Source organism: Rhinolophus ferrumequinum, chromosome 6 (assembly GCF_004115265.2).
Source record: "Rhinolophus ferrumequinum isolate MPI-CBG mRhiFer1 chromosome 6, mRhiFer1_v1.p, whole genome shotgun sequence".
In the NCBI taxonomy this organism is placed as follows: domain Eukaryota; kingdom Metazoa; phylum Chordata; class Mammalia; order Chiroptera; family Rhinolophidae; genus Rhinolophus; species Rhinolophus ferrumequinum.
In genome coordinates this window covers 24,893,923-24,906,649 of record NC_046289.1, presented here as the reverse complement: position 1 = coordinate 24,906,649, position 12,727 = coordinate 24,893,923, and the positions used below count along the sequence as shown (strand labels likewise).

Sequence of the window (12,727 nt, the reverse complement as noted above, 5' to 3'; positions counted from 1 at the left end):
CTTAGGAACATTAGCCAGTAAAGTCACTTGGTTAGGGCTTAGTCTTAGAGATGTGGTTTATTGAATAAGAGATTATTAGTACATTTTCCAACTAAATTATCCTCAGTTTTTTAATTTTCACAAAAGTGAAACTCTTGATTACAACATAGCAAAAATATTGAGTAGTTTTAAGGAAACAAACACCTAGATGCCTTAGCTTCTTTAATCACTAATCACTATTTATTATGACCTTGACATGATACTTCATCTTGAGGAGAACACTTCTTACAGATCATCCTTAACTCTTTTAACTGAGTCAGACCTGGGCATATCTGTGACTTTGGTGCTTGGCTGGGCTTTCCAGATCTTAGAGCCAGCTGCAGCCTGCGACTTTCACACTTCTGGAAAACTCAAGTGCCTCATCTTATAGCTAGACGTGAGCTTGCCTTTGCTGGTAATTTCTCTGCCGGCAAAGTTTCCACCATAATTAGGTTGCCTCTTCTGTTTCTCTCCTCTTTTCGCAAAGGTGCTGGAGTCAAAAGAAAGTGATATATAGCTGTTGAACACACCAGTACATGAGTCTTTCCTGACTGCCTTTCCAACTTGAAGATTCTCTCTCCTGATCATCTCTTTGTGTCCTCCTTCTCTTCATCTCTGACTTTTTTTTTTTTTTTTTTAAGAAAAACCCAAGTATTACCTCTCGTATCTTCAGATTAACATTTTCTTTATCTGGGACCAATATAAACTAATAACATTCTTTCATCATCTTAGCATCTACCGCCACACACAACCATCTCTGATTGCATTAGGGTTTTTAATCAGACTTATGGTAACTTATGAAAGTTTCCATTTACACTAGAATTTGACTTCTAAAAGGCACATATGTCTTCTAGAACCTTTTAAAAATCAACATTTACTCAGAAAACAACAGTTTTTAACTAGAAATGTGTATCATTTCATTCAATGTGAAGGCAGTTGGTCTTCTAGAGAATTTCCAAACATACTTCCCTGAGACATCACGTCTACTACTGATAGACTTAAAATTTATCAGAGTAGTGAAATTAACCTGTTGTTTCCAGGAGTGGGAATTTGACTCATAGAAATTCTTTTTCTATAACCTCAAGGGAAGAGAGAGATTTTAGTGGAGGAAGAGATTTTAGTAGTTTAAAGGTAAACAGTAAGTTTGAGGCAGTTTTAATATGTTTATATTTATTAAAAAGATAATAGGAAATTTTCATTCTTTTATTGTGTTATTATTATATTTAAGCTAGGCACATAGTATACTGTTAGAACTCGTGTAGAGAAATATTGCAATTAAAGTGACTGTTCACCATCATTTGGTGAATAGTCCTTACTGTGTCTTGTGTTTGGTAGACCAGCAAATGCCCCTTTTAATATTAAAGGAATACCATAATTACTTAAAATCATTTTTCAGAGTTGGCAAAAACAACAAAAAACAACAGAAGGCCTACACTACCATTAGCAAATAGCAATAAAATACTAGCAGTGAATCTCAGCATCAACATTTGGCATTAGAATAGTGTTTACTCATTATGTCTAATTTAAACAGTTACCATTGCTGTGATTTTAGTTGTTTGGCCATTGCATATTTTGTTTAAATCAAAAGGAGCTGTTTAAAGAAACCAAATTTCCAGCAACGTGATTTTTTCTTAGGTTTTATATACTGATTCAGTTTCTTCTGGTTATAGGTGAATAAAACTTACCATTTCGGTAAGTGCCTAAAGAAAAAAATTGATGGTTACTTCTTTGTTGTTTCCTTACTCTATTTTAATTTTGTTAATAAAATGTATCTACATTTCTCTCTTTGTTAAAATGAATTCTGTGAAGTATAACTATAGCATTTTCCATAATATTGCTATTATTTAAACGAAAATAAGCTTTTAAATGAAAAAAAGTGAGGCCATAATTTTAGGCTTGATTCCATGCATTATTTTTTTGATAGCTTTGTTGAGATATAACTCACATACTATACAACTAACCCATTTAAAGTTGTGGTTTTATTCACAGAATTTTTCAACCATCACCACAATTAATTTTAGAACATTTTCATTACCCCCAAAAGAAACCCACACTTCATAGCTGCCACTTCTCCAATCCCTCTCATACCCCTATATAAAGTATACAATGCATTGGTTTTTATTGTTTTCATAGAGTTATTCAACCATCACCACAAGTGAATTCTAGAACATTTGTATCACCTCAAAAAGAAACCCTGTACCCATTAGCCACCATGTCCCTCAACACCAACCAATATATTATCTTAATATATTTGCCTATTCTAGACGTTGAATAAAAATTGAATCATACAGTGCGGTCCTTTGTACTTGTTTCTTTCACTTACCATAATTTTTTCAAGGTTCATTTATGTTATAGCGTGTATCAGTACTTCATTTCTTTTTATAGCCAGATAATATTGCATTGTATGAATAGGCCATACTTACCCATTCATCCATTCATCAGTTAATGGACATCTTGAGTTTCCATTTTGGCATAATGTTGCTATGAACATTCATATACACTTCTTTATGCAGACATAGGTTCTTTCTTCTTGGGTACTTACCTACAAATGAAATTGCTGGCTCATATGGTAACTTTACATTTAACCTTTTTTTGGTTTTTGTTTTCTTTTAAGAATAATGGCAAGGGACTAGTTTTTTAAAAAAAATTTTATTGGAGCATATTGGGGAACAGTGTGTTTCTCCAGGGCCCATCAGCTCCAAGTCATTGTCCTTCAATCTAGTTGTGGAGGGCGTAGCTCAGCTCCAAGTCCAGTCACTGTTTTCAATCTTTAGTTGCAGGGGGCGCAGCCCACCACCCCATGTGGAAATCAAACCGGCAACCTTGTTGTTGAGAGCTCCTGCTCTAACTAACTGAGCCATCTGGCTGCCACTCCAGAAGCTCAGCAGCAGCTTGTTGTCTTCAGTCTAGTTGTGGAGGGTGCAGCTCACTGGCCCATGTGGGAATCGAACTGGCAACCATGTTGTTAAGAGCTCGTGCTCTAACCAACTGAGCCATCCAGACGCCCCTATATTTAACCTTTTGAAGAACTGCCAGACTATTTTGCAAAGCAACTGTATTACCTTCCCACCAGCAATGTATGAATGTTTCAATTTTTCCATGTCCTCACCAACACTTGTTATTATCCGTCTTTATCATTCTGGTAGCTATAAAGTGGTATATCTCATTGTGGTTTTGATTTGCATTTCCCTAATAGCTAATGATATTGAGTATCTTTTTGTGTGCTTGTTGGCCATTTGTATGTTTTCTTTGGAGAACTGTCTATTCAAATCCTTTGCCCATTTTTTAATTGTCTTTTAAAATTATTGAGTTTTTAAAACTATTGAGTAATAGTTTTTTATACATTCTAGATACAAGTTCCTTATTAGATAAATGCAAAATTTTTCTCCTGGATTATTTTTAAAAATTCATTTTTATAGCAGTTTTTCCCCCTGAAGAACTTAGTTTCCTTTAGTTAGTTTCTTATAACATTTAATGTTTGGAATCAAAAGTCTTTCTGAGGCTATCATTTGTTTATCCTGTGTATGTGCCATGAGCTTTTCCTTATTCTTTTTAATTTTGATAACACTATGAGATAGGTCTGTAATCCCCATCTTAGAGCTGAGGAATTTGAGGATTAAAGAAGTTAATGACCTTGCTCTGGATCACACAAGTACTTAAATGGAGAGGTAGACTCCTCCACAGCCCTGCCACTGGTGAGTGCATTCATCGGTCTGGGAAGGTTAGCATGCCCTGTACTTCATAGCATCAGATTTCACAGGTCGTACATATGTTTATCTTTTCCACTAAGGAAGACTTTGCTCTGGCTTCCATGATTTAAGAACAGTGGTTTCTCAGTAAGATCTTATTAATCAGCACTCTGCTTTTTACTCACCCACATGTAGAATAAACTGTACTTCTCAGATCCATTCAGCCCCTGTCTTATGGAAAGGATTTCTGTAACTCAGGCAACAAAACTTTAAGACCAGGATCAAATTCAGTAGGAAATAGTTATTTAACAACCAGAAAGATGAAAGCCAATTATAACATGTACAGAGTAATAGTGGACGCTAAGTCAAAGCCTATCTTTTGAATCTATAATGTTTGCTTGATTGTTTATCTTTTTGAGAAGAACTTATCTGGTTAAAATTGTTAGACAGCAGAAAACCTAGGGCCTTTGCATTTCCATATAATTTTTAGGATGTGCTTGTCAATTTCTACAATACCGAAAGCAATTTTGAAAGAGGAGAAAAAAGTTGGTGGACTTAACATTATCTCATTTCAAAACTTACCCTAAAGCCATTGTGATCAGGAGAGGTACAAGGACAGGCATAGAAATCAGTGGAACAGAATTGAGAGTCCACAGTTAAACCCTTACATTTATGGTCAGTGATTCTGTTACAAAGGTGCTAAAATAATTCAGTGAGGAAAGGATATAATCTTTTCAACAAATGGTACTGGGACAATTGGATATCCATATGCAAAAGAATGAACGGAAACCCCTGCCTCACCCATTCCGTCATGCACACAATCAAGAATTAAAAATGGATCATAAACTGAAATATGTAAGGGGTAAAACTATAAAACTTCTAGGAGAAAACTTCATGACCTTGGGTTGAGCAAAGAGTTCTTCAATACAACACTGATACATAGAAGAAAAAATGGATGGATTGGACTTTGTCAAAATTAAAAACTTTTATACTTCAAAAGATAGCATTAAGAGAAGAGATATTTGCACACCTACATTCATAGCATTATTCACAATAGACGCGAGGTGGAAGCAACCTAAGCGTCGAATGTATAAACAAAATGTAGTATATACGTGCAATAAAATATTTCTCAGCCTAAAAAAGGAAGGAAATTCTGACATATGCTGTAACACGAATGAGCCTTGACATTATGCTAAGTGAAATAAGCCAGTCACAAAAAGACAAATATTGTATGATTCCACTTATGTAGAGTAGTCAAACTCAGAAGTAGAATTAAGGGTGCTGGGTGCTGGAGGGAGAGAAGAAGAAGTTATTGTTTAATGGGTATAGAGTTTCAATTTTGCCACATGAAAAGAGTTCTGTGGACAGATGGTGGCACAACAGTATGAATGTACATAATGCCATTGAACTGTATTCCACAATTAAAAAATTTTTTAAAAACAAAGGACAAGAAGTCACAGACTGAGAGAAAAAATATTTGCAAACTATATTGTAAGTCCTATCAAAGAACTTGTATTTAGAATATATAAAGACTGCTTACAATGCATTGATTATAGGAAGATAACCCAATACAAAATAGGGAAATGCTTTGAATAGACATTTCACCAAAAAAGAAATAAAAGGGTTAATGAACACATGAAAAGATACTCAACATCATTAATCGGAATGGCTATAATTAAAAAACTGGCAATACCAAGTGTTGGTGAGCATGTCAAGAAGCTGGAACCCTTATGCATTGCTGGTGGGAATGTAAACTGATACAGCCAGTATAAAAAAGAATTTGGCAGTTTCTTAAACATAAACTTACCATAGAACCCAGCAATTCCACTCCTAGGGATCTACCCAAAGGAAATGAAAACAATCTGTCCACACAAAGATATGGATGTACAATAATGTTCATGGCAGCGTTATTCATAATAGCCCCAAACCAAAAACAATCCAAATGTCCATCAACTGGTAAATGCACAAACCATAGTATATCTCTAAGTGGAAAACTATTCATCTGTAAAAAGGAACAAGCTGCAGACACGTGCAATAACATGGATAAACCTAAAAAATGTTACAATACATGAAAGAAGCCAGTCACAAAAGACTTAATATCCTATTAGTCCATTTCTATAAAATGTCTATAAAAGGCAAATTGAGAGAGAGAGAAAGAATATCAGTGGTTGCTTAAGGCCTGGGGTGGGAGTGGGGATTAACAAAACAGGCACAAGTTATCTTATTGGGGTGATACAAATGTGGGGGATTGTGATGATGGTTGTACGACTCGAAATTTTTTACAATCGTTGAGTTGTACACTTACACAAATAGGTGAATTTTCAGAAATGTACCTCAACAAAGCTGTGTTTAAAAAACGAGATGATATATCTCTCTCATAGGGGTTCTTTTGAGGATTTATTAGAACAAGTGCCACGTATAAACTAGGCATTCAATAGATGACAATTATAATTTATTGTTACTATTTTTGATATATAACAGCAGCATGTATGGTTAAGACCCCAGAGACAGCCACATAGAGTCAGAAACTCCTATTGTAAAACACCAAAAAAGAAAAGGGAAAACCTAGCTGCTGCCTAATTTTGTATGAGATCATTTGCTGACTTCTCATTCAGTGCAGGGTGGAGTGGAGCATTTTTGACTTGTGAAATCATAGCAAAGAGTGACAAACTTTTTTTTTTAATGTTTGTAATCTTTCCTTTTTAGGGGGAGTAAAACTTGGATTAGGAGATTTCATTTTCTACAGTGTTCTGGTCGGTAAAGCTTCCGCAACAGCCAGTGGAGACTGGAACACAACCATAGCCTGTTTTGTAGCCATATTAATTGTAAGTATACACAGTAATAAAAACATGTCAGAACTCCTCATCTCAAAACTCTGATGCTGTCCCTTTAAAGCAGTCCCATGTTAACTCCATCTGGGCTGAGTGTCCCAATCACCTGGGAGCTTTTGAAAAACAAATTATTGGACTTCACCTGAGTAGTTCTCCATCTAGCCACACATTAAAATCACCTGGAAGCTTTTAACACTGCATTCCCACCCTGAGAGATTTAATTGGTTTCAATTCTGTATCTTGTTTTTAAAGTTCCCCAGGTAATTCTGAAAGTGCTTCTGATTAGGAACCACTGCTTTAAGCAGCACAGATATGTAAGAAATTAACTGTCTTAAAGGAGTAAGTGGATCTTCACTTAGTCCCTGAGTTTGGTGGTGGTTTTGCAGTTAATGCCACAGGCTACAGCTTACAGGGTTCCTGTGGGCAGCAAGTAGGAGGTGACACAAATTAACACCATGTGTGATCTCATGTAGCTCTTACAGTGCCGTGAACCCTGAAGCTTTCAAAACTGATTTAAGTAAATAACTCAGAAGATAGTTCTTACTGCTTTTTTTTAACTAAAGATGGGATATCTTTGATATATGCAAGTGGGGTTAGATGAGAGCTTTTACATTGCATTTATTTTGTGATCACGTTTGTGATTTATCATGGTAATATAACCAGTTAGAATTTTCATGTATTTTATTTCTCTTTGGAGGTTAATTTTCTGGGTGTGTTGTATCTTTTTCAGAAGAAAATTACTTACAGTGGGTAAACCTGAAATGATACTCAGCCTCCAGAATTTATAGTTAGTGTCTCAGTAACTAGAGTAAAAAATGGACTGTATTATATGGCTGCTCTGTGTTTCCAAGAAAGCGGCAATATTTTTTCACAAACAAACTTTTATCGGTGTGTTCTATGAGCATCTTTGCCTCCACAAGCATAAAGAATGCTCTTCACCTCTGGGAATTTAGCCAGCCCAACTAAACTCACAGTAGCCAACTCAGTATTTTCGATAGAAGTCTCTGTATTATTTAATTTTCTTCCAAAATAGTTTTACTTATTTTCAGTTTCTGTTCCTTACCTAGAATTAGAGGATGAAGAATCATGAATGTGTGCATAATGAACTCTGTGTTGCAAAGGAAAATAAAAGTTTCCAGGTTTCGTGGAAACATTTGTTCTAAAATTTAACCGGAAAGAATAGTATTCAGTTCACTAAATGAAAACCAAGATTTGTGGTTGAGTTGTTTTACATGAAATACTTTCAAAATTATGTCTGAGTTTGAGTCTTCCCCCCTTCCCCCCCACAGGGTTTGTGCCTTACGTTATTACTCCTCGCCATTTTCAAGAAAGCATTGCCAGCTCTTCCGATCTCTATCACCTTTGGGCTTGTCTTCTACTTTGCCACAGATTATCTTGTGCAGCCCTTTATGGACCAGTTAGCATTCCATCAATTTTATATCTAGCATATTTGCAATTAGAATCCCATGGATTTTTCTCCTTTGACTGTAATAAAATCTGGGAAGGACAAAGGTGTTTTCCTGTGTCCACTTCTAACAAAGTCAAGATTCCTGAATGGACTTTTTGCGGCTTCCTTCCAAGTCTTCCTGACCATCTGCACTGTTGGGCATTGGAAGGAGGTGTCTACAGAAAATGGTTCTGAACATGTATCATCGTGGTGGACTGAGTCCCTCAGTTCAAAACAGCCAGATTTGAGGGACAAGGTCAAGGACAAGTGATGGGTCAAGAAGTTGCTGTGCTCCCACCAGCTTTTTGACCCTTGGTCGCAGGCGGATTTTATCAACACTGCAGACTCTCAGGACTACCATTACCAAGCGGTTAAATGAAGTGATGGAAACCAAACAAGACTCCTCATCTTAAGCAACATGTTGAAAATCAACCTAATAAGTCTGTACTGAATTCTAAACCTTTTCAGCAGGTACTGAAGAGCAGGCACCACCACCAGAAGGTACTGAAGAGCAGGAAAGGTGGAAAGGGGCTCAAACTTTCACTTTCAGACTTTTGTGCTGCAGACTTAACCATTTTTCAGTAAGACTTTTTTTTCACCTTGAGTCAAGTCAGATGTATATAAGTTGATTTTGACACTTTTCGTTCTCAAGCACTGAAACTTATTACCATCTATGGTTGCCATTTCTTCCCAAGGCCAGTCTGAATTTATCTGAGAATGCTTTATCTTAAAAGTGTTGACCTCAGTTTCCAAATTCAGTAATTTCTGGAAATAACAGAGCTATAACTCAACGATTCCCTATCACCGTTAGGTAAATTCTGGATTTACCACCAACTTCCTAATTTTTAAACGTTCTTGTAGGTTCACTTGTCCCCGATGCCTCCTTTGTTCTCCATCTGTCCCTTCACTCCCCTCATAAACTGTTCTTTTACACAGCAAATAAGACAGCTCAGTTGGGATAGCAGATGATACGGTTCTTTAGGATTGTACCTTGTGTGGTGCAAAGAATGTGTTACGAATCAGTACTATCGGCCTTGCTGTCGTCCTTTCTTCAACAGCAAATACTGTGTGCACCCAAAGACAGTAGCATTAAAGAAGAGTAAAATGGCTGGTGAAGCACTTTCTGTCCTGGTATTTCTTTTTTAACTACAGCCTGTTGCCTGATAGTAGGTCAGAATTCGAACCAGTAGCCAAAAACTGGTGGTTTATAAAGTTTATGGATCAGTAGTATGAGTACAAAGCATAGTTTGGAGAAAGCCATGATGTCACTTGGTGAGCTGTGGGAAAACCTAAGGGGAGAACCAGCTACCAAGAGAAGAAAAAGGGATCCCCAACAGCCCGTGGGACAAAATGAGCTAATGTCCCATGGGCACATGTTCAGGAGGGGATCCAAGTTGTCCCTCAGACACCTCTCAGTGGGTGTTTTGTGGTTTCCCTTCTGCGCTACCTTTTATTTCATTGTAACTTTGTGTAAAATTGGGCAGTGGCATTCAGGCCCTGTGCAGCTCAGCTGGACAGTGCACAAAATAGAGCCAGCAGCTGTGGGCACACAACCCCTCTCCATGAAGCTTTAGCAGGGCACAATCCTTCTTTGCCCACACACAGCCCTCAGCCTTGGTGATCTGACTGTAAGGATTGGTGAGAAACTTAGTTTTCCCCTGTGGCTAAACAGAGACCAGCTTTCTTCCTCCTCCTGCTTTCTCTCAGCCTGTCCTGTGATCTGGTTTGGGGTTCTCCCTGGAATTTAGAATATTTGTTTTCTGTCATGGAATATTTCTTAGAAACTAACCGCAGGAGTATTGTGCTGGTACTAACCTATGTGTGAGTAAAAATTGGCTCATATTAGGCAGTTGAGAACAGTAGGATAAGTAAGAGCTGTACAAAGAAAGAGTGGGATTTAGAGCAGTAGTTTCTTTTATCTCTTTTTTGTTGTTTACCCCCTTTTTTCCCAAAATTCTCTCTTTTTCTCCTGAATATGTGGCAGTGTAAGTATTATCTTCTAGGAAGACATGTGATTCAACAGCTACAGCAAAGCCACCTGAACACCAATTTATGATTTGAAGCAGTCTCGAGGGAGCCCTGATCTAGAGTAGTTTGTGTTAGGGTACCAAATATGCGGTATCTTTCATGAAAGGCTCATCTCAGGAGAGGATATGTGGTGTGTGTGCGTGTGCGTGTGTTTGTGTGTGTGTGTGTGTGTGTGTGTGTGTTTATATCTGCCCTATGAATTATTGTCCCACGTAGAAAGATTACGGTAAATCTGTCACTTTCTACAAGATGGAACCATATCTCAGCATAGAGAACACATCTGACTTAAATCACCAATCTCAGATGCAGAGGTTTTTCTTCAAATCTTAGAATCCATTCAGTTGCCTCTGAAGTATCAAAATGCTAGTCTTCCACCATGAAAAATCACTGTCACCAGAGAAAATAGTAGCAATTCTACTGAGGATGTCCACTGTTGATTTCACACGGGCACGGGGGTGGCTGTGGAGCCAGGCAACACAAACAGTAAAACATGAGCAGCCAAGCCAATCTGCTCAATTAAAACAAGGAAAAACACTAGGAAAAAGTGACCAGTGACATCTGGCTCTTACTGGCGTACAGAATAAAGAGTTTATATGCAGAAAGTTGCTGCAAACGCCTATGGAAATACCAACCATATTTGGAAGATTTGTAGTGTTTTCAAAGAAGAAAGGCTCACTTTCCTGTTTTTAATTTTTACTAGGTTAGTATGTAGTCTTAGTATCGATCGCAACTCTCACTATAAATGACTAAATTTCTTGATCAGAAAAAATAGCTTTCTAAGTAACTTGAAACATTCGTAAGTGAGCAAATTATTGATTTCACTACAGAAGCAACAACTAAAGAGGTGGTGTTTTCACTCTTAAACTCCTAGATCCTCATGTTTTAAAAGTCCATTGGTTTTAAAAACCCTTCTTCCATAATGGACGCTTGAACAAATAATATGTTTAGTACTTGTCCTTTACTTGGCCTCTAAATACCTTATATATATACATATAGTCTTGATGATAATTTGTAGAATGTGAGACAGAGGTTAAGCTACCACATGAGATCCTCCAGCGTCAGGTGTCTCAAGGAAGCTTCTGATCCTGACCCCCCCCCCCAGTGCCCAGCCTTGCATCTTTCCCCATTGACGCTCTAGCCCTGGCAGAAAAAGTTCAGAAACCACTATGAAAGGATTTATTCAGTGTCTTCTGTGGTGCTGGAGTCTAAAGATGCAAAGATGAGTAAGACCTGTCCTCAGAATCCTGCTAGAGTTTCTTGTTTTCTGTATATGCCATTTTTAAGTTCTCTAAAATATTGGGTACTTGTCAATTACGCCTTTCAGTTACCGTTATTAAAATTGATGTTTACAAACTGACTTCATCCAGAACCCATCCTTTCAGTAAAGTACTCCTTTTTCTCTAAATCTGCTTTTGGGTAAACTATACAGAACAGCTGACTTGCCATTCTCCCCACCTCCAAGGGTATCCTGCATGCCAAGTTTGGGAAGAGACTTGAAATATGGACATTTCGTTTTGCCCTGGGGTGAATCAATATCACTATCATAAGTTTGAGCCTAGAAGTGATCTTTGTGATCTTCTCACCTCTTTTTAAATTCCCCAAACACAGGAGATTAAAAACATGGTTTCAGCTCTTTACAACGCTTGTTGAAATTGCCCAGCAGAGTATACGGACAAGGCTGTCCCCATGCTCAGGTCCCAGATCACCTGGACGCACCCTCTGAACAGTCCTCCCCTCAGGGAGGAGACACCTTAGAGGTGTGTGTGAAACGTGAGCCCGGAGCTGAATGAATTCTTCTCTTGAATGTCAAGGCCGTTTCCCAGGGCCTCAGGCAGCTGCAGCATTGCCCTGAGGAAGTAGTTGGGTCGTCCCTGGGCTCTGAAATGTTAGCACTTCAGTCTGGTCTGTATAGCAGGAAAGATTTCCCAGAAAGCAATTTTCCTTTTAAAATCAATAATTGCTGCAACAGGGCAGTTTCAAACAAGTGGAATAGCAAGTACAGTGGTACCTCGGTTTACGAACGTAATCCACAATCACTGAAACCTTCGAAAACAGCTGACAGCTAGACCTCAGGATCTTGCACTCGGGAAGCTGTGTGACATATTCAACTGCTGAGTTGTGTTCAAAAACCGAAGTATTTACTTCCGGTTTACGGCCTTCATAAACCAAAATGTTCATCTACAGAGACGTTTGAAAACCGAGGTACTACTGTATAAGATTGTCCTGTTTCCTGTGTAATTGGCGGGGCTGGGGTGTGGGTTCAGCAGGATCATTTATGCTCCCGTGTTTAGTGTCTGGCTTTTGCTTCTGAAGACACTGCTTTGTACATGTTTCAGACAGACTGTGAATACATCTTTTCTAAATACCTTTTAAATTTTTGGTAAGATGTTATTTTGACAGATGACTGCAGATTTTCCTGTATTTGGCAAATGAATAAAGCACGCATGAACCCAGCTGCGGTAGTTTTCTTACATGAAAGGAGTATAATGTGTAACTATGAGAAGTGTTCAGCAATGATCAGGAAACAGTTTAGGAACACAAATGCATTGTTTTCTATCCTTAGTGCAGAATAAAGTGGTATGGATAATAGCAGGCCATACATCTGAAGACTGTAATATTGAACTATTTATGAGATGTCTCAAAATGACTATTCTTAATAGTTTCTGAAAAAAACTTTTCTAGAAAATATTTAACTCAAGTTAATGTATAAACTG

At 37.7% G+C, this 12,727-nt stretch overlaps 1 protein-coding gene across 3 annotated transcripts in view; it reads left to right on the top strand.

Moving 5' to 3' along the window:
* PSEN1 (presenilin 1) overlaps nt 1–12,462 on the top strand; it is a 62,679-nt gene extending 50,217 nt beyond the window's left edge. For all 3 annotated transcript variants that reach the window (XM_033107685.1, XM_033107683.1, XM_033107684.1), the window contains exons 11-12: nt 6,414–6,532; nt 7,828–12,462. In XM_033107685.1, coding sequence (XP_032963576.1) covers nt 6,414–6,532; nt 7,828–7,983 — 275 coding nt within the window. In that variant the 3' untranslated portion in view covers nt 7,984–12,462. The remainder of the gene's footprint in view (nt 1–6,413; nt 6,533–7,827) is intronic.
* Nucleotides 12,463–12,727: the final 265 nt, after the last annotated feature.